Source organism: Lolium perenne, chromosome 5 (assembly GCF_019359855.2).
Source record: "Lolium perenne isolate Kyuss_39 chromosome 5, Kyuss_2.0, whole genome shotgun sequence".
Lineage (NCBI taxonomy): Eukaryota > Viridiplantae > Streptophyta > Magnoliopsida > Poales > Poaceae > Lolium > Lolium perenne.
The window spans coordinates 133,571,969-133,598,540 of record NC_067248.2 but is presented as its reverse complement, the minus strand read 5'-3'; the positions used below and the strand labels follow the sequence as shown (position 1 = coordinate 133,598,540).

General features: G+C 43.4%; 1 protein-coding gene, 2 long non-coding RNA genes and 1 pseudogene across 3 annotated transcripts; all 4 read right to left on the bottom strand.

Moving 5' to 3' along the window:
* Positions 1-349: 349 nt before the first annotated feature.
* LOC127299944 (uncharacterized) lies at positions 350-2,030 on the bottom strand. Its single transcript, XM_051330006.2, has 3 exons — positions 1,756-2,030; positions 1,278-1,650; positions 350-641 (listed from the first exon to the last, which is right to left on the bottom strand). Exons 1-3 carry the CDS (start codon positions 1,826-1,828, stop codon positions 539-541), a joined length of 549 nt encoding a protein of 182 aa, XP_051185966.1. The 5' UTR covers positions 1,829-2,030; the 3' UTR covers positions 350-538.
* A 6,056-nt stretch (positions 2,031-8,086) lies between these two features.
* LOC127303586 (protein HEAT STRESS TOLERANT DWD 1-like) overlaps positions 8,087-26,572 on the bottom strand; it is a 98,951-nt pseudogene continuing 80,465 nt past the window's right edge.
* On the bottom strand, positions 16,565-18,169 carry LOC139831028 (uncharacterized). The gene is made up of 4 exons (XR_011745015.1): positions 18,038-18,169; positions 17,796-17,872; positions 16,836-16,911; positions 16,565-16,675 (listed from the first exon to the last, which is right to left on the bottom strand). It is a non-coding gene; the product is annotated as an uncharacterized lncRNA (long non-coding RNA).
* LOC127299943 (uncharacterized) lies at positions 24,495-25,947 on the bottom strand. Its single transcript, XR_007850803.2, has 3 exons — positions 25,869-25,947; positions 24,909-24,984; positions 24,495-24,749 (listed from the first exon to the last, which is right to left on the bottom strand). It is a non-coding gene; the product is annotated as an uncharacterized lncRNA (long non-coding RNA).

Sequence of the window (26,572 nt, the reverse complement as noted above, 5' to 3'; positions counted from 1 at the left end):
AATTGCAATGTGGTCAACCCTAGTGGCTGCATTTTGAGAACATTATTTATGATGTCATTTTTTAGAGTAAAATCATTTTAAATTCGTGAGTTCACAACATCATTTATGATAACATTTTTTTTAGCCCATGTTCATACATGCATCAGGTGCCGTGCGCAGCCCCAAAGGCAGGTGGTGCGAGTTTAACTGGAGCGCTAGAAGTTGAAAGCTCTGTTGTGAACATTGGACCGAAGGATGCTATAGATATTGAGCTATGCCGCTTTGTTATATGGCATAGGTGCAGTCCGTGCTCCCTCGGATGTCATGCAGATTTTGCTAGCACCATTTCATACCGGATAGTTGCATGATATATTTGCCCCTGAAGATGGACACACTATCTTTTAGCATAACTAAGATTCATGAATAATCTACACGTAATAATATTCTCTCCCCATTAAACTATGAATCACGGGTGTCTTGTTTTGCTTGTTGTTTTACATGTTTAAAACTTTGTTCTGTCATAAGCCAGACTATAAAGCCAAAGAAGCCCCTGAATTTCTCAAAGAATCGTACACGATGGGCAACCACCACCGCCGCCGCTGGAGTGATCTGACCCGCCGTGGTTGCCACCTCTATGATCTTCTTCCATATTTTGCCGCCGTCTGCATGCCAAGATCGAGATGAAGAGGCTCATCAGATTCATCTTAAAATTTATCGCTATATTATTTTGTCAGTTAAATTTACTTAGACAAGTGCCGTGTGACTATAGAGCTAGGTTTAATTACTTCATGATAATGGGGCTAGCTATAGAAAACAACAATTATGATTTGGCGAAGATTGATGTTTTGTCTGCAAAATGTTGTATAGATAGACGGATATTTTAAAAATCATGTCAAATTTGAGTACATGAATATCTAAGTGGTTGCACCTAAAAGTGCAAGTTCTTTTTTGTTCGGCTCTACACTTCATGACGTGCAGGTACATCTACAAATAACAATTTCACACGCAACTAAAACAATATAAAATCGTGACTTTGATGTTTTATTATTGTTTGTGACAAGGGCAAAATCATGATGATCAGAAAACGGTTTACTGGTAGGTGCTCTCTTCCATTTTGAGATGAGAAAAATGGGGCGATATCAGGTTCGGAAAAAGGAGTTAAATAGTTGAAATGCCAGCAGTGCTGAAGTTTCACGAAGGATTCTAGCTTGATGAGTGGGAAATTAACAAACAACCTAGCCATCAACGTTGCAGTAATAGAAATGTTGAGAAGAATGGAACATTAGGAAGGAACTCACTTTGCCATCATGACCTTAGCGAACTCCTTGTAGTTGATCTGTCCGTCGCCGTCGACGTCTGCCTCCTTGAGCATCTCGTTGAGCTCGTCCTCGGAGAGCTTCTCGCCGAGGTTCTTCATGACGGTGCGGAGCTCGTCGAGGGAGATGGCGCCGTTGTTGTCCTTGTCGAAGACGCGGAAGGCCTCGTGGAGCTCCTCCTCGGCGTCGGCGTCGCCTCGCATCTGCCGCGCCACCAGGGAGAGGAACTCGTTGAAGTCGATGGAGCCGCTGCCGTCGGCGTCCACCTCCTCCAGCATGTCCTGTAGCTCCTGCTGCGTCGGGTGCTGCCCCAACGACTTCATCACCGTCCCCAGCTCCTTCGTCGTGATCGTCCCTGCGTGCGTTCATTATTGAAATCGAGGCCGAGAAACCCGACGAATTGGTTGATCGGATCAGGATTCAGGAACATGGGGGTAGGGATTGAATTGATTGTACGTACCGTCGCCGTCTTTGTCGAAGAGGCTGAAGGCCTCCCGGAACTCCGCGATCTGCTCCTTGGAAAGCTCGTCCATCCTTCTTTCTTGTGTGTGATCGATTCCACCGGAGCCGGAGAAGATGACCGACGGAGACGACGATCGGAAGGATTCAGCGGCTGATTATTGTTCTTGCTCTGTTGCCGCCAAATCCATCATTATTCCCCTTCGGCCAATCGCCTCCTTGTTTCTTCTTGTTCGTCGCGTGAGTTGGCTAAAATAAGGACAAGGTGGTAAGGGCCAGCCAGCCATTTATACGTACGTGTTTGTAACGCACGTCAAGACCAACAGAAAAGAAGAAACATCTACTAGTAGTGTTTATTTTCTTCCAAAGTAATATCTACTCCGTCGGTTCCAAAATGTGTTGTATTCAACTTTTAGTCAAAGTCAAATTAATTGTGTACAGTTTAACCGTGTATAAAGGCACACATATTAATCCTTGCAATATCCAATACATACATCATGGAAATATAGTTAATGTTGACTCTCGTAATGTAAGTTTAATATTATAGATGTTCATACTTTTTCATACATATTTCATCAAACTCTTTTTTTTTTTTGTAATTTTAACTAAAAAAATTATGCAACATATATAATTTAGGACGAAGGAAGTAATTATTTGTTTAAGCACCAAGGAAACCTTACTTGTTCAAGAACCAAGGAAACGGATGCTTCTTCACCTGGCTAGTTGATGTATGCGATTAAATCAGGGTAACGTTTACTTAACTGTCCATTCCTGCTCTTTCCGCAAAAAAACTGTCCATTTCCTTTATTCCGCTCACAATGTAATGTACTCCTCTTAGAAACACAGGTGGTAACATGCAGGCTACATAGGATAAAAATATCAGGTTATTAAAGACGGAAGAAACAAATGAAAAATGATAATGAATAAAAATAATTTTATTATCTACGAGTGACATTATACACTACTATGGAGCTAGCAAAATACAGCTAACATATGCGAAAATTCAATACGACTCCCGGGTGTATATGCTCCCTCTACCAACAAAACATATTTCTAGTTATCAAAAGATCCAATATAAAATTTGGTATGTACATTTCGTGAAAAACTATATTTTTTATGGTCGACACACAACACTTATTTTTAGCACCAAATTCTGTCTTTCTTGCACAACCCAAATGACAAGTAAATTTTTCAGGGAAAGGCTTCGTGCGCACGTAGCATGTGAAAACGTACACGTGATTTTTTCGTTTAAAATATTTATTTTAAAATGTATCAAAGATGAATTTTAGAATAAATGAAACATATGCAACCAAGAGCCAAAACATATGTTACTACTCCATAGTGGAATAGTACGACCTAGATAGCATGCATATTATGCTACCCTATTTGTATTTAATTTCGGAGAAGAAGAAGTAGCTAGTACTCACACCGTTACTGATTATAAGGACAGAAATCTTAACTAAATTACTATGGATTATAAAGTCTATCTTATTTATTGTCATCTCTTCTCCAATGTATGTTCTCTTTTTCTCACAAAAGAAGGGTGGACTTCTAGGGTTTGGTGGTGGTGGGGGGGGGGGGGGGGGGGAGGAGGCTCTATCGCTGCTCACGTGCGGTAAAAGATTTGTCATTTTTACTAATCAAGGAGAAGAGAGTTGGCTGGTTAATTATCGTGAAACCGACCAAAAAATATTACAGACAGCCACCCTCACTACAGAAATGGAGCTATATGCCGAGGGCCGGGAACCCTCGGCGTAGCCTGCTTTGGCCATCGGCATAGGCTACGCCGAGGGCCACCCTCGGCATATAACTCCCTCGGCAAAGCCACTATCACCGTCGGCGTAGCCCGGGCCTGCTACGCCGACGGCAAAACCCTCGGCATAGACTTTTAAAAAATTCAAATTTCCCTTTTCCAAAAAAATTCAAAAAAGAAAAATCAAATTTTTTTTCTATATGCCGACGGCAAAACCCTCGGCATAGACTTTTAAAATTTTAATTTCTTTCACACAATTTTTTTTTCTTTTTTTTACTTGTTTATCTTTCACCCAATACACTTTTAACTCTAACTACACTTAATATTAGGTCAAATACAATCATGGTGAAACTTCCCAGTCGGTCACCCATCCTCACACTACTCCAGCCTCAGCCCTCAGCACGCTTAACTTCTTGGTTCCATTCGGATGAGCTTTCATTATAGTATTGACACCTCTTGCTGATAATAATATCATATCAATCCTATTAACCCTTGAACCATGATAAACACCTCTTTATTTTTGAATCCCAAACAATTACTTAAGTAGACAACAATGAATATATAAGTAATAATAATGCTGAATTCAAATAACAATAAAATGATTTTATTTTTTGGTCTTTTTTCTATTTAATATGGAATAATTAATATCTTTAAATCGGAAAATCGAAATTCCACAAATAATATGTCTAAATCGATCAGAAAAATGAGAGGAATCTAAATATAACATCCATATCATCATTTGAACCTAAAAATTAGAGGAATCCAAATATGGCGTCCAATTTGCCATGTGGCCAAAACGGCCCCCTCGGGAGATGCGAAATGGCCGTATCGGGCAGGCTGGTGCCAACACGCTAAACGGACAAAAATTAGCACATAAAGTGATGTGTTATAGACCTAAAAACATTTTTTGCGGAATTTATTGAGCGATGGAAAGTGTACCCCTAGTTCAAATTCGATCAGTTTCCAGCGGATTCGGCGGGACACCGCAGGAAGCCGCAGGGATTCCCAGATAGCTAGCACGTACATATGGCATGTGATATATGGTGCGAAGACGGTGTCCTATGACTACACGGAGGTCTCGCACAATACTAAAATGTGCCCCATGTAACCGCTTTAGAAAAAAAACTGTTTTAGCCCCTCGAAAATGAAAAAACCATCGCTCATGGGTCGGATTGGAAATCCGCTCCCGGGGCCTTGCTTCCCATCCCAGGGACCACACACGTGCCAAATATGGCCTCGTTCGGACAAACTATGCGGTGTCACGGGCCGTTTCCTACTCATTTGCCCTAAAAGCCATAGAACTCCGGACGTGTTAGCCCTGTTTGTGAAGGGTTTTCCAAAATAATTGTCGTATCCTAATTCCGAATTTTGGAGTGGTTGCTAGGACACATAAAATGACGCCATGCAGCTCCACGGGATTTTCTGACTTCGTTGAAATTGTCATTTGGCCAAAACGGCCCCCCACGGAGATGCGGTAAGGTCGTACCGGATGCGCTGGTGCACCCGTTTACCATCGCGCTAAACGGGAAAAAAATTAGCAGATAAAGTGATATTTCATAGACCTAAAAACATTTTTCCCGGAATTTATTGAGCGACAGAAAGTGTAGCCCTAGTTCAAATCCGGTCACTTTCCAGCGGATTCGGCGGGAGACCGCAGGAAGCCGCATGGATTCCCAGATAGCTAGCGCGTACATATGGCATGTGACATATGGTGCGGAGGCGGTGTCCTACCACTACGTGAAGGTCTCGCGCAATACTAAAATGCGTCCCATGTAGCTGCTTCACAAAAAAAAACCGTTTTGGCACCCCGAAAATGAAAAAACCATCACCCATGGGTCGGATTGGAAATCCGCTCCCGGGACCTTGCTTCCCATCCCAGGGACCACGCACGTGCCAAATATGGCCTCGTTCCGACAAACTATGCGGTGTCACGGGCCGTTTCCTACTCATTTGCCCTAAAAGCCATAGAACTCCGGACGTGATAGCCCTGTTTATGAAGGGTTTTTCAAAATAATTGACGTATCCTAGTTCCGACTTTTGGATTGGTTACTAGGACACATAAAATGACGCCATGCGGCTCCGCGGGATTTTCTGACTTCGTTTAAATTGCCATTTGGCCAAAACGGGCCCCCCCACGGAGATGCGGTATGGCCGTACCGGGCGCGCTGGTGCCCCCGTTTACCATCGCGCTAAACGGAAAAAAATTCGCACATAATGTGATATGTCATAGACCTAAAAACATTTTTTACGGAATTTATTGAGCGACAGAAAGTGTATCCCTAGTTCAAATCCGGTCACTTTCCAACGGATTCGGCGGGACACCGCAGGAAGCCGCATGGATTCCCAGATAGCTAGCACGCACATATGACATGTGATATATGGTTTGAAGGCGGTGTCCTATAACTACGCGGAGGTCTCGCGCAGTACTAAAATGCGCCCCATATAGCTGCTTCACAAAAAAAACCGTTTTGGCACCCCGAAAATGAAAAAACCATCGCCCATGGGTCGGATTGGAAATCCGGTCCCGAGGCCTTGCTTCCCATCCCAGGGACCACGCACGTGCCAAATATGGCCTCGTTCCGACAAACTATGCGGTGTCACGAGCCGTTTCCTACTCATTTGCCCTAAAAGCCATATAACTTAGGACCTGATAGCCCTGTTTGTGAAGGGTTTTCCAAAATAATTTGCTTATCCCAATTCCATCTTTTGGAGTGATTACTAGGACACATAAAATAATGCCATGCGGCTCCGCGAGATTTTTTGACTTCGTTTAAATTGCCATCTGGCTAAAACGGGAACCTGAGAACATATAAGAAAGTGATTAAATTGTTTCTATGTTAACATGGTACTGTACATGATTCAAATATGCATAATTTTGACATAAACGGATAGATGATGTTTTTTCTGAACATTTTGATACCTCATACGCATTTTTCTAACATCATATGAATTAGTTATGATTTTTACAAAATTAGACAAATTTGAAAAATGGCTACGCCGAGGGTGGCCATCGGCATGGCCCTGTCTACGCCTAGGACCAAAGATATGCCGATGGCTGCCCTCGGCGTAGATCTCGCTACGCCGACGGCCGCGCTACGTCGAGGGTCGAAAGGGCAGGCTGGCCTGGCCGGGCCAGATGGCCCCGACTTTGGCCGTCGGCGTATAGCCTGGCCCTTGGCGTAGCCTCCCATTCCTGTAGTGCATGGCTACTAAGTGCAAAACGCACATGCACCACTGAAGAGGGTCATCGTCGATTTATCCCGCCAAGTCATTATCATCACTCCTCCATGATCCACTGCCTCTTGCTTCATAGAAGAAACACCCCCCCCCTATGAAGACTTCACCATAGCGAACTCCGATTCAGAAGACAAGCTCCGAAGGGGTGGAGATGGGCAAGCCCCGCCCCCACGAAGATCTTCAGGACCAGACCGCCCCACATAGGTCATCGTTGTTGCTCAGGTCACACCCGACAGCAGCTCCAACAAGGAGGACCATCTCATGAGCAGATTGCATATTCTTTCAATGGTGGACGAGGACGACGCGGCGGCATCAAGGTTCTAGTGCTGCTTTCGCTCCTTGCCGTCGTGTAACTGCATACATTGGATCGCGCATCTATCTTGCAATATTGTACTTGGTGTGACCTTGGTGTGATGCACCGAACTAGATCCTAGATTCTTCTTTTTCATGAGGGAGGTCGACTCAGCATCTCATTACTGGTACTCTCGTATCTCGACTTCTCGAGGGCATCAGATACACATGGACGTTGCACTAAACTACCTAAGGTCCAAAGACTTGTCCACTCTGTCTCTTCATTTCCTTTCATGACAAAGAAGCATGGATTTGTCATATGAAAAGAATACTTTACTTCACCAAAGCAAAATAATGTACATGTAATTGGGCGGCTGCCAAATTTCCCTAGAATCGAATAAAATTAGCATCGGATCACCGCCAATGCTTTACAAAAACCTGCAGGCAGTTAGTGTCAGACTGCCAGTGAGGCTCACTTCCAAAAGATGCTACCACAACTGCAGAAATTCCAAACGAACCGGATTCCTAGAAATTCGCCACAGGTATAATTAAAAATCTCCTACCTAAGTAACAATTGGATGCAAGCTAGGCACATGGAGTGCAGAAAGACAGCAAAGCATGCCCTTTCAGCTCAGGTCCGATCCATCACGTAGATGAATATAATTCCCTGAGAATAAAATCTTTTGGTCGACCGGATTATTCTCGCAAAAGTAATCTATAACAAGGATCAAACTGTAGTTGCACCCACCAATGATGTTTTCCCCTCATATTCTTGACTAAAATGACATACATAATCGTCGAAGAAAAGAAACCATGAAGGACGCTCTTATACCTCCTTGTTTTCGAAAAAAAGGGACTACACTTACTAAAAGCTGATTATGTTGGAACAAAAGGACTACAGCATCGTATCGGATGCAAAACTGAAACTCCTTATGGAAAGGACTATATACACCACTACTGAAAACCGAGAATCTTCACTGTCTCCTTACTTTTATCATAGTTGCAGATTTAATTCACGAATTTATTCACCTGGAGTTAGCTGAACGGCTGCTCACATGGACATAGGTATCGGTTCCCCAGCAGATGGAATGGTTGTTTCAATGTTGCTAGGCAAGTAGGCATCAACACATTGAAGCCATCAGCTGCTGTCGATATGATCATCCCAGGTATCTGGGGATGCCAGTGCAATTTTTTCAAATCTTTATGGCCCTGCGTCCAGAAATAATGAACAGTGTGAATTTTCTTAATAAGAAAAAACGGCTCTAATCGAAAAAAAAAAGATTCAGCTATAAAACATGACCAGAAAGAATCACCATCTTACTGGCATCATTAAAGCTGGTGTTTTAAAAATAAAACCTCTTGTAAAGAATGCAAGAACGATAGTACGTTGCAAGAAGGAATATGACAATAGTACCTGATGAACAAAGAGCACTACGGGAACCCGCCAATGTGCCGACGGCCAGAGCCTGGGCCGACGGCCGCCGTCGGCACAGAAGCCCACGCCGTCAGGCCAGGAAAGTGGCCGTCGGCACAGCTTGGCCGTCGGCTCAGCACCATAAGGGCCGAAGGCCACCGTCGGCACATGCCTCATCTGTGCCGACGGCACGTCTCCTAGCCGTCGGCACATAAGCAGGTGGTAGGGCCACCGACAGCCACCGACAACGGCGTCAGCGGGTGGCAAACGGCGTCTATCTGTGCCGACGGCCCCACTATGTGGGCCGACGACCAAGCCGTCGGCACAACTTCCCTGCAATTTTTTTCCCTCCGACCAATCCCGCCATTTTTCCCCGCTCCTTCCCTCCCGCCCTTTTTTCCCGCCATTCTTCTCGCGCCCATTCTCTCCAGCCAAGTATTCCCGCCGTTTCAGCCCTTGTCGGCCTATATATAGTCATGTCTTCTCCACTAATATCACCGGCAACATTTCTCTCCTCATCAACTCTCTCATCCAAAAGCACCATAGAATCCTCTGAGCTCAGCTGCCGTTGAGATGACTCCTCATCGCCGTAGCAACACGGGCTTCACCGGAGTTCGCCAGCGGGCTGTGGGCCATTTGGCGGCTGAAATCACCGCCGGTGGTGTGCGTGTGTGGCTCGGCACCTTCTACATGAAGGAGGCTGCTGCCCGTGCATACGACGTTGCGGCTTGGAGGTTTGGCCGGTCGCGCCACGAATTGAACTTCCCGGAGGTCAGGTCTCTGACGGAAGCCCAGAGTCTCTCTACTGAGCCGCTACTTCGCTCAGAGGGTGAAGAGACCATCCCAGAGATGTCGCGGCCACGCTCGCATTGTGGAAGGAGAAGCAGACGTACAGGAGAGAGATGAGGGCGGGAAAGCGGCAGAGGAGGCCGAATATGAAGTGGAGTACACCAAAGGAGAGGCGTCAACATGGGGGGAAGATGATGAACGGTGGTTGTGGAACCTCTCAAGTACCGCTTCAGAGGACACCCCTAGCGAGGACGAAGATTTCGACAAATGATTAGTATGTGTGTGTGTCGAGTCCGTGTGTCTAGCGGGTCATGTGTCGACCCAGTGTTAAGTGCTTTGTTCGTGTGTGGGTTTAGTTCTTTAAGTGTTTTGGTTTGTGTGTGAGTGTAGTTTTTAAGTGCTTTGCTTCGTGCGTGGGTGTAGTTCTTTAAGTGCTTTGGTTTGTGTGTGGGCCTAGTTATTTAAGTGCTTTGGTTCGCGTGTGGTCTAGTTCTTTAAGTGCTTTGGTTCGTGTGGGTGTACCCGGCGTTGACGATTTTCGCAGACATGGGCCAGCACTTGGTGAAAATCCAGGATCTATATGTGGAAACTCCTGGTACGGCTCAAACGGAGCCTATTTTATGGTAAAGTATGCCGAACCTATGGTTTCCATGTATATATATCCTAAACAAACCAAAGCAAATAAAAAAGTCCATTGCTAAACCGTCACACGGAGAAAGCAATAAGGGTAGATCTGCGAGGTCCCCGCCCTAGGGTTTCCGAAGATACAGATCACCGGAGCGTCGGAACCGCTCAAAAACTTGCATATGTCCCTAACATATGTGCACAAGTGTGATGTAGGGTTTTCCTAACCTTGCATGTACCCGGCGTTGACGATTTTTGCAGACATGGTGTGGGGACCCCGGACTAGCTGTCCGAAATTCCCTGTTATGTATACAGTTCACGATCCCATGATCAGTGCGCCGTGAACACATAACCGAACTGATATCAAATTACACCATCCATTACAAAGCGGAATAAGAAAATTACAACATGGTCACATGACCGATACTTACATAATAGCCTCGAAGGGCCTAACTAAACATCAGAGTAGCATCATCACTTCAGCAGCGCAGTACCCAAGTCATCTGCCATAACCCTACAGGCAACTGACTGGGAAGACGTTCCTAGCTCGCATAGACGTCGCCAACTCCTTCTTCATTCGTCATGTTCCTCCAAGTCTGGCCAAGTAAATAGCCAGGGACAAAGTCGTGAGTACATTTGGAATTGTACTCGCAAACCATCAAGAAGGTGATAAAAATTCTAACTAGAGAAGACAAGAGAGGAAAAATAGTTTCTCTCGTGGATGTAGCATGTGGAAGAGAAATAGTTTCTCTTGTGGATATAGCATGTGGAAGAGAAATAGTTTCTCTTGTGGATATAGCATCCCGGCATCTCGAGTGATGGGGACACTAAGGGAGTCCTATGACATCTCTATACCTTTGTTAAAGAAGAGGTAGCATACCGCCATCTCAATTGATGGGGATACTAGGGAAGTCCTATGACATCTCTATATCTTTGTTGAAGAAGATACTTCAAAAGATAAACTACGACATCTCTATATCTTTATTGAAGAAGAGTCCCTCTACATGAAACACTAGGAAGGGTCACCCAATTTTGTTTCATTTTCCTCGACCATCTCCATAGGGTCGGCACCAGCCTTTCCGTACCCTTCTGGTACATCCAACACACACATTTCCTTTGGAAATCATTTTCTAAACCAAAACTCATCAGGCTAAGTGACTTCCTTGACTTCTGTACCAAGACCTTGTCCATGGTTTACAACTCCATGTTTCCTCGGAACGTCCAACCAAAAACTCTTCCTGAATTGATGGAAAGATTCAAGGATGCTCGCAGTATCCATGATTTTGTCAAAGCTCAACTGGTAGCTGGCGCCAGATTTGCTCTTATCATGCTCCAGATCTGCCACTCAAAACTTGACCTTACCGAAGTTGTCACGAAAGTGCATCAAAAGGTAAAACGTCGAAGAGTTGGTATTGACAGGATTAACACGAAGGTTACGCCTATAGCCGAAGAAATGATTGAGGACCTTCTTCGGATGGACGCCGACTTTTTTGCCGATGGCCATTATGCCGATTTTCTTGGCGCTGCTCCTGAAGAGAACAGAGTTACTCTTGATGATATATTGAATCAAGACTAGTTATTTTCCTCTTGTAGATATTTCTTCTTTGTAACCCATGACTATGATTATATTGTAAAGCAATCATTATATTTCTCTGTTTGTCTAGCCCCCGAGTGTTTCGGTGACTCTTTACTGTATTTGTATATTTGCGAGGTTTTGAACCAAGGCATTTATATATTTATGGGGAATATGAGCCCCCGAGCTTTTTATTGAATACTATTTTGTATTTTTGCTGACTCACAAGGTATTTGAATACCAAGGCAAGGCTTTTCTTTTGTCGATGAACTATATTGAAAATTTGTCGGAGCAAAGTCTTTGATCATGTCGATAAAGAAGAAAAGTTATATTATCACTATCTTTATTATATTGCAGCACCGCGAGCCCGCCTCATTAAAAACCTTCTCCGGCCCCACTCGGTGCCCCGAAAAAGGAAAAGAGTGCGTCTGAAAACTCGCGGGCGTTTCAGTACATTGAAGTTTTACAAGGACTATATTTCGACTCTAGGCGTAGAACCGCCTAAGTTGCGCCACGTTCCAAGGGTTTGGCTCCTCCACCCCTGTCTTCTTATCCTTTATCCTGTATGCTCCTCCTCCGATTACTTCCGTAACAATGTAAGGGCCAAGCCATGGTGACTCGAGTTTTTCATGACTTTTTTGCGTGAGCCGAAGAACTAGGTCTCCCACCTGAAAAGATCTTGGCCGCAATCGTCGACTGTGGTAATTTTTCAAGTCCTGCTGATATTTAGTTACTCGAGATAATACTTCATCTCGAGCTTCATCAAGTGCGTCGACGTCATCTTCTAGCGCTCTTCTCGACGTCTCTTCATCATATTCGGCGACACGTGGAGAGTTGTGCTCTATCTCGATTGGTAGTACTGCCTCTGCTCCATGAACCAGGAAAAACGGAGTTTCCTGCGTTGCTGTGTTTGGTGTTGTTCGGATGCTCCACAACACGCTTGGTAGTTCTTCTGGCCAGGTATGTCGAGCTTTTTCCAGTGGTCCTAACAAGCGCTTCTTGATGCCATTGCAGATGATGCCATTGGCTTTCTCGACTTGCCCATTGGTTTGAGGATGTGCGACTGACGCAAAGTTTAGCTTGATACCCACCTCTTCGCAATAATCTTTGAATTCATGGGATGTGAAGTTACTGCCGTTGTCTGTGACGATGCTGTGGGGCACTCCAAATCTGAAGACGAGGCCTTTTACGAATTTTACTGCGGATGCTCCGTCTGGTGAATTTATCGGCTTCGCTTCTATCCACTTTGTAAATTTGTCGACAGCTACTAACATGTATTCCTTTCCTCCTGGCCAGGATTTGTGTAACTTGCCCACCATATCAAGTCCCCATTGAGCAAAGGGCCATGACAATGGTATTGGTGCTAGCTCTGCTGCTGGAGAGTGAGGTTTTGCGGCAAACCTTTGACACGCGTCGCAAGTTCTTACTATGTCCTTGGCGTCCTCGATTGCTGTCAACCAGTAGAATCCTGCTCGAAAAACCTTGGCTGCGATAGCTCGACTACTTGCGTGGTGGCCACATATTCCTTCGTGTACATCCTTCAGAATTATTCTTCCTTCTTCGGGTGTGACGCACCTTTGCAAGACGCCTGAAATACTTCGCTTATACAATTCTCCCTTGACCACCGTGAAAGCTTTGGAACGTCGAATTACTCGTCTTGCCTCAACTGGATCGTCAGGTATTTCTTTCCTGAGGATGTATGATATGTACGGCTGCATCCACGGTATTTGTATCACCATGACCAGGTCCTGGTCTTCTTCTTCGTCTTCTTGCTTTTCCTTGGTAGCCCCCGAGGGTTTCTTCTCCTTCTTTTTTGATTTTGTCGACTTAGTGGATCTCTCTGTTATCTCTTCCCAGAATACACCTGGCGGCACTGCAAGGCATTGCGATCCGATGTTTGCAAGAACGTCGGCTTCGTCGTTGCTCAATCTACTAATATGATTTACTTCGCATCCATCGAACAACTTCTCGAGCTCGTTGTACACCTCCTTATATGCCATCATGCTATCATTGACTGCGTCACATTGGTTCATAACTTGCTGTGCCACCAACTGTGAGTCGCCAAAGATTTTTAGTCGAGTTGCACCGCAGGCTTTCGCCATCTTCATCCCGTGTATGAGAGCTTCATATTCTGCTTCATTGTTAGATGCGTTAGGGAACGTCATCCGAAGGATGTACTTTAACTTGTCGCCTTCAGGTGATATGAGTACTACTCCTGCGCCAGCCCCTTCTAGTCTCTTGGACCCATCAAAGTTCATTGTCCAAGTTCTCGATAAGTCTGGGGGTCCTGTGTTTTGCAACTCCATCCACTCTGCGATGAAGTCCGGCAGAACTTGTTGCTGCTGCGGGTCGTGGACTATTTTGCCTTGCCGCTCCTTCGGGAGGCGTTGATACAAACGCTGTCCCCATAGCTCCAACTCCTGCTACCGCCATATTATACAGTGTTTCCCTTGGATCACCTGGAGGTGGTTTAGATGCAAGGATAAAAGCATGTGTCGCCATATACCCAGCCTCTGGTGTCTTAGGGATGATGTTTCCTCTTGTATCTATCGACATAAAGGACATGTCGAGGTTTTGAACCAAGTGTTCTCTTTCTGCTTCGGGTATGTGTTGCAGCCTTGATCTTGCTCTGTTCCGCGCCTCCCGATGGCTATCACCCGTAGTTCTAGATTGTCGACTTAGATCTGCCCTTCTCCTGCTGGATGCAGAAGCTGCCTCCTTTCTCCTGTTCAACTCAGCTGTCTGTTTTTCCAATTCCCTGGCAGCTCGTGCGAGCCTATATTGATATGCTTGCAATTCTTCTGGTGTGGCTGTGGTAGCCATTGGTTCTGTGCCGTTCATAGCTCTCGCAGCTCTGTCCCACGCTGCTTGTGAAAGTTGAACTCTATCTCGCGGCTCTGGCCCGACGTATTTGTTGCCCAGGCCTTGTCGCAGATTGGAGGGATCGACGTATGGATTTCCCAGACTGTCGAAAGCCTCAGATGTTTCCTCTTGATCTTCAATGGCGTAAATCTGATGATACTTTGTACTCAGATCTACGTTGGGTTTGGTGACATCATCGTTGAGATTGATGAAGACCTTGCCCACTGTCAGAGATTTGTCAACGAAGTCGTAACTGTCGACATCGCTTGAGCCATCGCTTATATATGAGTCCGCAGATGACTCAAACGACATGTCGTTGAAGATCTTGGCGAGTTTCTCTCTTGCTCTGGTGCTGACGTAGCGTGTCGCCGAGGTTTCTTCTTCTCCTGACTCGATTGACGATGCATAGTTTGAAAAATCGGAATCGACCACCGACGATCCCGACGAAATCGGAATCTCGACACGATACGATCCTTCCTTCTCGACGCGAAAGTGAAACCTTCCGAACGTCATCTCCATGGGCTCCGCCAGATACGCATATGCATCCAAACGGGAGGGTGGGTGAGTAACAAAATCGACAAGACCAGCAGCGATCTGTTTACCTCGATCCATTGTGTTGCTTGCGGTTGACGATGTCGAAGATCTTGAGCGTGCCATCGAGATCAGCTCCTTACGCCTCTAGTTTCCCACAGACGGCGCCAATTGACAAGGTATCAACTTGTCAATGCCTATGGATTGTAGGCTAGGGTTTAGTTAGAAGTAGAGGGTAAGTAGATCTCGAAGGTTTCAGCCGAAAAGTACTCGACGATTATGAAAACTAGGGTTTGCAGACAATGATTCGATTGATTCTTCGTCCCTCGACTCCCCCTTTATATAGGAGGTGGAGCCGAGGGATTCGTGCTATACAAGTTTACAGATTCCGGGATGGTTTCTAACTCATCCCGCCAGATTACAAATAACACTTCCTATTACAACTCATCTTTTCCTTAAATACATCTTGGGCTCTCGAATCTTCTTATTCTTCGGGTAGTGGGCCTTCAGTAAACCCCGGGTACTATATTCGGCAGGCCCATTTGGGGTGCCTATGTCACTAAGCAACAGCCATTCCAACCGTCCATGACCGCGGACGCGGCTATTCGAATAGATTTAACTCTGCAGAGTGTGCGCACTTTCCCCACAAGAACCGATAAATCCGCTGAGATCATCCCCGGTTCGTCATACTAAAGTATGCGAGTCTCGGATAATCAGTCATAGCCTTTCGCCTGTCTCCCTTGTCATGAGTCCTTCCCTGCGGGCTTACCCCTTCCCGGCACCCCGGCAGCATACCTCCTTTTGAGCGTATCTCCGGCGCCATGATAGAAGACCCTCAGTAATCATCCGGCTGCAAGTTAATGCAGTGTATTGCCTCCTTCAGAGCGCAACCCGGTGTCAGAGGTCATCGTGACCCTCCTAGAGAGTGGTGAAGGTATCTCATGTCAACTTCAACAAACTACGGACTAAGCCCGTGCCCACTTTGGATATTGTGGTTGCGCTAGTTAATTGTCATGGGTGAGTACTTAGGCGCCAAAGTTTTCATAAAACCCAACCTTTTTCATATCCTCATCATTTTTACCAAATCCTTTCCTTTCATAAATTCTCACTTGGGGAAAACATCATGCCCAAGGTTTTATCAAAAACTTTTACAACAAGGTAAAACCTTGAGGGGTTCCCAACCTAAAGTTTCATGAGCTGAACTACTATTGCACTACGGTCGAGATGAGAGTCATCACGCCATAGAGGGGTATAAAGGTGTAGTGGAGTGAATCATACTTGCTTATGGTAAGCATGTATTATGACAACACAAGGAGGAATATACTCTCAGATTTGTGGTGGTAACTATACAACTTAGATAGTGGAGTATTACTATCCAACATACTCTCCAATAGGGTACACGGCATACTCCTCTCAATTGGAGAATACACCAAGATCATGACATAGACACCTCTATACTACAAAGGGGGTGGGTGTGATGTAAGTTATTTTCTTGAGATTATGCATGCTCAAGTTGGGCATACATGATAACCAATGGGAGTAGCACGGCCATGATGCCATGTATCCCATAATCACAAGACACAGGTGGAGTATCACCACTAGGGAGTACCCCACTTGGAAACACACATAGATGACATAAATAGAGAGAATAACACACATAGAATTCAAGGTGCTTTGGACATCAACAAATGACATCCAACTAGACACCAAAACGAGAGATCAAAAGATGGCTTGCCTTGGCTTATTTGTCCCTGGACTTCTTCAACTTCATCAATATAAGAATCCCGTCAATATAAATAAAATCCTTGTCCGAACCACTTCTTCTTCTTCTCCGGAATTGTTCGCATCTACCGTCGGAAAATATAAAAGGAACACAATCAAACATATTGCACCAACAAAACAACAAGCAACAAGCATCAATCAAAGACTAACCACTCTTATACGGCTAACATATTAAAGACTTATAGATACTACAAAAGCAACTAAAAGAGAACCCATTTTATTTACCTAGTAAGGGTATGAGAGTATCACCACTTAGCAATTGCCTCTCTCGGTTATCACCATGGTATGAACCAAACATCCCCTGGTAGATAACATCATAAAGAGGACAAGAGCATTAGTTTGACATCAAATACATTCACATTATATTTTGAAACATTTTTGGAAAAGCGGGAAATCATTCTCTCTATTTTGTAAAGCTTACACAACACTACACAAGAATAGGAAGCAAATGATATGCCCCACCATTTGAAAACCTAAGCAAAACAAAAGAGCTAATGTTAAAATGCAGAGGTTTTGTTTTGCAATCATAAAACAAAGATTGCCCATTTCTAATAAAAAGAGTTGGTCAAGGGTTCTAAATAAACCGAAAAGTTTTGCTGCAACAATGCATGTCACACATATACATTACTAACAGTAACAAATATGCATGAACAGAGACTAATACTATTTTTCCTAGATGGCCAGTACTAATACAAGACTAACCCAATTGGAATCACCCAAAAACATTAAACATACAATTTTAGGAATTTCCATGAATCTGACTGTACAGAAAACAAGATCTGTAAGCCATAAATCGTAGAAAAATCCCAAAAATATGAGGCTACTTGCATTTGAAAGGTAATTAAACAGAGATGCAAACACAATTGGATTTGGGTTCAAATTATTTTTGAGACTCTCACAAATGGATTGACAAGTTTACTGCATGTTTTCACCATTTGCTTTAACTATGGAGTTGCAGAACAGATAAAGGTTTGAAACTTGTTGGAGATGATTAAGAAAACATTCAGTAATCCTACAGAATTGGAATCACTCAATTAGGTTCAAAAATGGATTTTTGATGAATTAAAAGCTAACAGCCATGTCTGCAGAACATACAAAACAAGTTTAATTCATCAAAAATCATACACAAATCATACAAATATGAGGTCTGCTGCATCTGAAAGGTATTGAATAGGTGGTTCTTACCCAGTTAGTTTCATTCAAAAATTCGTCTCCAAGCTCCTGGTTTAATTCGACAAAGTCAGATCTGACCAGATATTGATCTGTGAGCCATTTCAGTTTCAGGAGGTCAATCGAAGTGAAACCAACGCCAAAATGAAGGTACTGGAGAGGGCTTTCACCCAAAGTTGAGTTTGCTCAAAAAGGTTTTGTAAAACGGAAGAAATCTAACAAACAGTGATTCTGCAAGTTTGCAGAACTTTATATACCATGCAAAATCCGTAACGAATTTGAGGATGAGACCAATGCCAAGTTGTAGATCTTTTCAATACCTATCTTTGGAACTTTGAATCACTCGATTTGGATCTGCACACAAGATTTGGCGGATTTTACAAGTTCATACCAGAATCTGAAACAGCAAGATAGCAGAAATTACTGCAAGGATTTGGACGAACTTTGCTCAACTTCAGATCTGAGGATGGGTGAAGCTTCTCCATGCTTGGACCAACATGCACCTGCATCAAGATCCAATCTTAGCAATGGAGGAAGAAGAAGAGGTGAGGAAATCAGCTAGGGTTAGGGGAAAAGAGAGAGAGAGAGAGATGCTCTCATGGTGAGGATGAGCTTGAGGGAGGAGGGAGCTGCATCAAGGAGCTCTTTCCATGGCCATGGCCGGCCATGGTTGCTAGGAGGAGCAGCAGCTCGTAGGGAGAGGTAGGAGAGGGGTGTGAGAGAGTGGAGGAAGGAGTGGAGTGTCAAAAATGAGAAGCAAAGGAGGAGGGGGTGGCCGGCTATGGGGTTTTTATAGAGGGAGAGAGTGGTGGCAGCCCTCTCATTGATTGGTGGAGGTGGGTGGCTGGCTTGGGGAAGAGATATTTGACCCAAGCTGAATTTATTTGTGGCATTGGGAAGGGACAAAGGAGGAGAGGCTTCCCAAGGTGAAATAATTATGTGTGAGAGAGAGAGATGGAGAGGCATGATGCATGTGTGCCATGCATGGCATGGCCGGCCAATTTTGTGGCCATGCACATGTGATCATTTAGAGAGTATTGCCACACATGCATGACACCCAAGTTTGAGTGTCTCACATTTTGCATAAATGGTGGCCTAAAGAGATATAGAATTTTAGGCAAAGAGATAACAATGCACAAGGGTGCTAAAGTAGATGGTGGTGATGGTGGTTTAGACAATGGTAGAGCAAGGCTACAAGATATGGTGAATGAAGTATCCATATACTCACAAGGATGAATATGGTGACATAAATCATCAATTTATGAGGTCAAGGTGAGGATGGAAATGAGTAGAGGAGTGAGATGGCATGATGAATTATAAGTTGTTCTACAAATAAGAGGTCAATTGGGAGTGGTTTGAAAGTATCAAATGATCATCCATTTGATCCAGAATTGGAGGATGAAGGAACATAATGGGTAGATCAGAGATGTACACAAGATGTGCAAGAGTTGTCATTTGAAATAGAACTTGTTTGAAAAGTATTTGAAACACCTCAATTGTCTAGGGGACAATTGGTAATGAACTCAAGTGGAATGGAATTTGAAAATATTGAGAGAGAACTAGTTGGAACATAGGAGTTCAAAATGTTCTACTTACTTTCTCAAGTAAAGTAGAGTTTTCTCAATCTTAAAATAAACAAGAAATGGTATAAATACCATAACAAGCCTTTTTGTAAAAAGGAAAGCAAAATAGAGAGTAATGTTTTAGAAATCAGTACTTGGTAGGAATGGGATGAAAAACAAAACTCATTTCAGTTCCTTGTTTTCCTTGAAGAAATATTTTGAAAAGATTTAGTAAAACTAGAAGTAGTTTTGTGATCAAAACTTGAGAAGAAAAACAATAGGTTTTTGAGAAAGAGAACTATTTTAGGGAGGAGTGTTCTCAAGGATAGATGGTGGCTACAAAATGTATCCATCATTCCCACTCTTGGTTTTGTGAAGATTAAGCTTGAATAAAAACAAGAGGTAAAAGAGGAAGAAGTGATCTGATGCTGGAACATGGGATAGGATACCAGATCAAGTTGAATATATGAGTTGCAAGGATTGACTGAGACATGCAGGACGTGGAGGTTGAAGAGGGTGTTGCATAGATAAGATCCATGTATGGAGGCCACCTATAACAGTTGTGGTTGTTTAGATATCAACTGCCAAAGTCGGAAATTTTTAAGTAGGCAAACTCATGTTGTCATCAGGAGAAGGGTTTGATGTAGTAAGAAGGAAAACAATTCTTCCTAAGCCACACATGTGTTTTATTTGGTGAGTTGCTTGTTTAACCACTAGGGGTGTTGTTCTATGAGGTAGCTCAAGACAAAACTCAACAAGCAAATCAAGACAATACATCTACCAACAGATCAAAGCAATTCACCATAACAAACAGATCAAGGCAATTCATCTATTTAGTCTTTAGAAAAAGTTTTTGTTCCCCCTGATTTTTGAAACAAGGACAACTAATCAAGGTTGAAAAAGTTGGGGTGTTACAGATCTTCCACCCTTAAAATAATCTCGTCCCGAGATTACTGGGTGTAGAACTAGAGGGGTTATAAAGTTTAACCAAAGTCAGACTCCATTCTTCTGTAGACGTGCCGTTGTAGAGAAAGTCGTTTGCTTCATCTTCTGGGAGACATGTTGGATTTCGGCTGATGGCGAGCTTCATGAAGAGGTTGACTACTCCATGCAGGTGTTGGATCTGTAGCTTCTTCACGATCCTGGCGGAGGTTCAAGACTGGGGGAGGGTTAGTGCACCCAACGGTGCTTGAGCAGGGCTGAAAACCTTTTTAGAGTTAGCTTGATTTTAGTGGAAGACGAAGTCTTCCACCCTTAAGATTTTTCATCGGGTTCTCGGAAAAACTCAGAGCTCCTGCCTTGTAGTTCTGTCTGGGGCTTCGGAAGAAGTCATCGGTCTTCCTTGTTCAGCTGAAGAATCTTCGGAGGCGACGTGCAGACCACCACTTCAAGAGGCACTCACGGTGTTAACTGAACCATATGGGACCCGCGGCGAGTTAGAAAGTTGAAGAAACGCCTGGTTGGTACCCATATGAAGCAGCAACAGGGGTCGTCGAAGACAATCTTCAGCTTGAGGGTCAGTGCTGATTTCAGTAACAACTAAGAAGTTAGCGGGTAAACTACGCCTAAAGTCTTGAGTCTTGGAGTATCTTCAGAAGCTTCATTTGATGAGGACCAGATGAACCATGTGGTGTATCTCGGCTTTGACGCTATTGTTCTCTCAACTTGTTAGATGGTGTGTTCGAGGGTAGTTTCAAAAAGATATCCTCGCGGTTAGCGCGAGTATACTCCAAGGTTAGACCAAGTTAGCATGTCTTCTCGTAGAGGTGCAGTCACTCTTGAAGGTAGGGCTTCTTCTTTCTTGGCGTAGTGGAGATGCTCCAGCTGATCTTGAAGGAAGTCAGCGTAGATAGGGGTCGGGTTAGTTTTCTTGACGGTTGAAAAACAACTTCCAACGGGTTTAGAGTTAGAGTCTTTCGTTAGTCTACCCAATTTAACTAATAGTTAGCAATACATCGGCGAGGCAAACTTTAATCCTATCATTGCATGTGACACCCATACAACCATAACCAGAGACACAATACCACTAACAGAGGCTACTGGTATTTTTCCTAGATGCACAGTAACAAAACAAGATCAACACAATTGGAATCATTCAAAAATATTTATTTTTCAATTTTTGAGACTCAAAATACTAACCAGAAATAGTGATCAAGTTTTATTTATTAAAAATCGCACAAAAATCCTAAAAATACAAGGTCAGTGGCGTCTGAAAGATAATTTCATACTGGTTCTAGTGCAATTGGAATCGCATCAATCGGAGCTACCAAACTATTTTTATTAGCAAAACAGTACGCTGGCAGATTTCCATTTTTAATTTCTGTTTCACAAATTTCAAACAATTAAAAAGGGCGGAAACGTCTAAATAGCAAGACATACATGCACACAGCAAACAGATACAAACATTCAAGGCAGCACACTAGGGAACCACAAGCAATCATCACACCAGACATGGTACTCTAAGTACCCAGAAATTCCTAATGCGCGGGTTAGCTCAATCAAAGCGATTGAGTTTGTCCTATCCATCCTATAGGTTTGGGGCTGGTCGCATATGTTGACGTCTTTATAACATTAGCATCAGCTTCAACTTGGATCCTTGTAGCAGTTAGTGGTGAAGGGGCCGGGTGTTGAGTCGTTGATGTTGAGGCGGAGGAGAAAGCTGCGTAGAACTTCTAGTCTCGACATCCCGGAAACATGAGGTCTTCGAAGAGGTAGCTGTTGAGGTGCTTCTGAAGTAGAGATCTTCTCGTGGCTGGCCTAAAAATAACTAGTCAAGAAATTGAGAACTTGATCCTTGACGACTGCGAAAGTGCGAGTCCAAAGAGGAACAAGGTCAGCTCTCTGACAGACTTTGGTGACAACCAAAGACATGATCCTTTATCCCTTTATGTGCACGGCTAAGTCGGCATCCAATCTTCAATAGCTGTCGTTGGAGATACACGAGTCTTCCCGAGGGATTGATCCATCTTTGAGTTTGAGTCTCCGGTATGAGTTGGGGACATCGTCTAACATGTGGGTTTGAAGTGGATGAGACAATAGAGTAAGAATTTTCAAACATTTTAATAAAGCGGAGAGATAAGAATTTAGAAGCTTTGAAGAAATAAGAGGAGTAGAAGCTATGCTTCCTACTAAAGAAATAATTTGTTTCGTAAATAGTTTTTCCCAATTACTTGTCTCCTAACTAACGTCCATGCTAACTAAGGTCTCCTACAGTCAGGATGGCTCTGATACCAGCTCTGTGGGGACCCCGGACTAGCTGTCCGAAATTCCCTGTTATGTATACAGTTCACGATCCCATGATCAGTGCGCCGTGAACACATAACCGAACTGATATCAAATTACACCATCCATTACAAAGCGGAATAAGAAAATTACAACATGGTCACATGACCGATACTTACATAATAGCCTCGAAGGGCCTAACTAAACATCAGAGTAGCATCATCACTTCAGCAGCGCAGTACCCAAGTCATCTGCCATAACCCTACAGGCAACTGACTGGGAAGACGTTCCTAACTCGCATAGACGTCGCCAACTCCTTCTTCATTCGTCATGTTCCTCCAAGTCTGGCCAAGTAAATAGCCAGGGACAAAGTCGTGAGTACATTTGGAATTGTACTCGCAAACCATCAAGAAGGTGATAAAAATTCTAACTAGAGAAGACAAGAGAGGAAAAATAGTTTCTCTCGTGGATGTAGCATGTGGAAGAGAAATAGTTTCTCTTGTGGATATAGCATGTGGAAGAGAAATAGTTTCTCTTGTGGATATAGCATCCCGGCATCTCGAGTGATGGGGACACTAAGGGAGTCCTATGACATCTCTATACCTTTGTTAAAGAAGAGGTAGCATACCGCCATCTCAATTGATGGGGATACTAGGGAAGTCCTATGACATCTCTATATCTTTGTTGAAGAAGATACTTCAAAAGATAAACTACGACATCTCTATATCTTTATTGAAGAAGAGTCCCTCTACATGAAACACTAGGAAGGGTCACCCAATTTTGTTTCATTTTCCTCGACCATCTCCATAGGGTCGGCACCAGCCTTTCCGTACCCTTCCGGTACATCCAACACACACATTTCCTTTGGAAATCATTTTCTAAACCAAAACTCATCAGGCTAAGCAACAGCCATTCCAACCGTCCATGACCGCGGACGCGGCTATTCGAATAGATTTAACTCTGCAGAGTGTGCGCACTTTCCCCACAAGAACCGATAAATCCGCTGAGATCATCCCCGGTTCGTCATACTAAAGTATGCGAGTCTCGGATAATCAGTCATAGCCTTTCGCCTGTCTCCCTTGTCATGAGTCCTTCCCTGCGGGCTTACCCCTTACCGGCACCCCGGCAGCGTACCTCCTTTTGAGCGTATCTCCGGCGCCATGATAGAAGACCCTCAGTAATCATCCGGCTGCAAGTTAATGCAGTGTATTGCCTCCTTCAGAGCGCAACCCGGTGTCAGAGGTCATCGTGACCCTCCTAGAGAGTGGTGAAGGTATCTCATGTCAACTTCAACAAACTACGGACTAAGCCCGTGCCCACTTTGGATATTGTGGTTGCGCTAGTTAATTGTCATGGGTGAGTACTTAGGCGCCAAAGTTTTCATAAAACCCAACCTTTTTCATATCCTCATCATTTTTACCAAATCCTTTCCTTTCATAAATTCTCACTTGGGGAAAACATCATGCCCAAGGTTTTATCAAAAACTTTTACAACAAGGTAAAACCTTGAGGGGTTCCCAACCTAAAGTTTCATGAGCTGAACTACTATTGCACTACGGTCGAGATGAGAGTCATCACGCCATAGAGGGGTATAAAGGTGTAGTGGAGTGAATCATACTTGCTTATGGTAAGCATGCATTATGACAACACAAGGAGGAATATACTCTCAGATTTGTGGTGGTAACTATACAACTTAGATAGTGGAGTATTACTATCCAACATACTCTCCAATAGGGTACACGGCATACTCCTCTCAATTGGAGAATACACCAAGATCATGACATAGACACCTCTATACTACAAAGGGGGTGGGTGTGATGTAAGTTATTTTCTTGAGATTATACATGCTCAAGTTGGGCATACATGATAACCAATGGGAGTAGCACGGCCATGATGCCATGTATCCCATAATCACAAGACACAGGTGGAGTATCACCACTAGGGAGTACCCCACTTGGAAACACACATAGATGACATAAATAGAGAGAATAACACACATAGAATTCAAGGTGCTTTGGACATCAACAAATGACATCCAACTAGACACCAAAACAGAGATCAAAAGATGGCTTGCCTTGGCTTATTTGTCCCTGGACTTCTTCAACTTCATCAATATAAGAATCCCGTCAATATAAATAAAATCCTTGTCCGAACCACTTCTTCTTCTTCTCCGGAATTGTTCGCATCTACCGTCGGAAAATATAAAAGGAACACAATCAAACATATTGCACCAACAAAACAACAAGCAACAAGCATCAATCAAAGACTAACCACTCTTATACGGCTAACATATTAAAGACTTATAGATACTACAAAGCAACTAAAAGAGAACCCATTTTATTTACCTAGTAAGGGTATGAGAGTATCACCACTTAGCAATTGCCTCTCTCGGTTATCACCATGGTATGAACCAAACATCCCCTGGTAGATAACATCATAAAGAGGACAAGAGCATTAGTTTGACATCAAATACATTCACATTATATTTTGAAACATTTTTGGAAAAGCAGGAAATCATTCTCTCTATTTTGTAAAGCTTACACAACACTACACAAGAATAGGAAGCAAATGATATGCCCCACCATTTGAAAACCTAAGCAAAACAAAAGAGCTAATGTTAAAATGCAGAGGTTTTGTTTTGCAATCATAAAACAAAGATTGCCCATTTCTAATAAAAAGAGTTGGTCAAGGGTTCTAAATAAACCGAAAAGTTTTGCTGCAACAATGCATGTCACACATATACATTACTAACAGTAACAAATATGCATGAACAGAGACTAATACTATTTTTCCTAGATGGCCAGTACTAATACAAGACTAACCCAATTGGAATCACCCAAAAACATTAAACATACAATTTTAGGAATTTCCATGAATCTGACTGTACAGAAAACAAGATCTGTAAGCCATAAATCGTAGAAAAATCCCAAAAATATGAGGCTACTTGCATTTGAAAGGTAATTAAACAGAGATGCAAACACAATTGGATTTGGGTTCAAATTATTTTTGAGACTCTCACAAATGGATTGACAAGTTTACTGCATGTTTTCACCATTTGCTTTAACTATGGAGTTGCAGAACAGATAAAGGTTTGAAACTTGTTGGAGATGATTAAGAAAACATTCAGTAATCCTACAGAATTGGAATCACTCAATTAGGTTCAAAAATGGATTTTTGATGAATTAAAAGCTAACAGCCATGTCTGCAGAACATACAAAACAAGTTTAATTCATCAAAAATCATACACAAATCATAAAAATATGAGGTCTGCTGCATCTGAAAGGTATTGAATAGGTGGTTCTTACCCAGTTAGTTTCATTCAAAAATTCGTCTCCAAGCTCCTGGTTTAATTCGACAAAGTCAGATCTGACCAGATATTGATCTGTGAGCCATTTCAGTTTCAAGATGTCAATCAAAGTGAAACCAACGCCAAAATGAAGGTACTGGAGAGGGCTTTCACCCAAAGTTGAGTTTGCTCAAAAAGGTTTTGTAAAACGGAAGAAATCTAACAAACAGTGATTCTGCAAGTTTGCAGAACTTTATATACCATGCAAAATCCGTAACGAATTTGAGGATGAGACCAATGCCAAGTTGTAGATCTTTTCAATACCTATCTGTGGAACTTTGAATCACTCGATTTGGATCTGCACACAAGATTTGGCGGATTTTACAAGTTCATACCAGAATCTGAAACAGCAAGATAGCAGAAATTACTGCAAGGATTTGGACGAACTTTGCTCAAAAACTTCAGATCTGAGGATGGGTGAAGCTTCTCCATGCTTGGACCAACATGCACCTGCATCAAGATCCAATCTTAGCAATGGAGGAAGAAGAAGAGGTGAGGAAATCAGCTAGGGTTAGGGGAAAAGAGAGAGAGAGAGAGATGCTCTCATGGTGAGGATGAGCTTGAGGGAGGAGGGAGCTGCATCAAGGAGCTCTTTCCATGGCCATGGCCGGCCATGGTTGCTAGGAGGAGCAGCACACTACTAGGGAAAGGCCCATTGCCGGC

What these genes read in the sequence shown, in the direction of transcription:
- LOC127299944 (XM_051330006.2), bottom strand. Translation starts at nt 1,828, where the DNA reads ATGGACGAGCTTTCCAAGGAGCAGATCGCGGAGTTCCGGGAGGCCTTC. An exon ending in CTTCGACAAAGACGGCGACG is followed by an intron (nt 1,651 to 1,755) that starts GTACGTACAATC and finishes GAACGCACGCAG; the next exon opens with GGACGATCACGACGAAGGAG. An exon ending in GCTAAGGTCATGATGGCAAA is followed by an intron (nt 642 to 1,277) that starts GTGAGTTCCTTC and finishes CTTGGCATGCAG; the next exon opens with ACGGCGGCAAAATATGGAAG.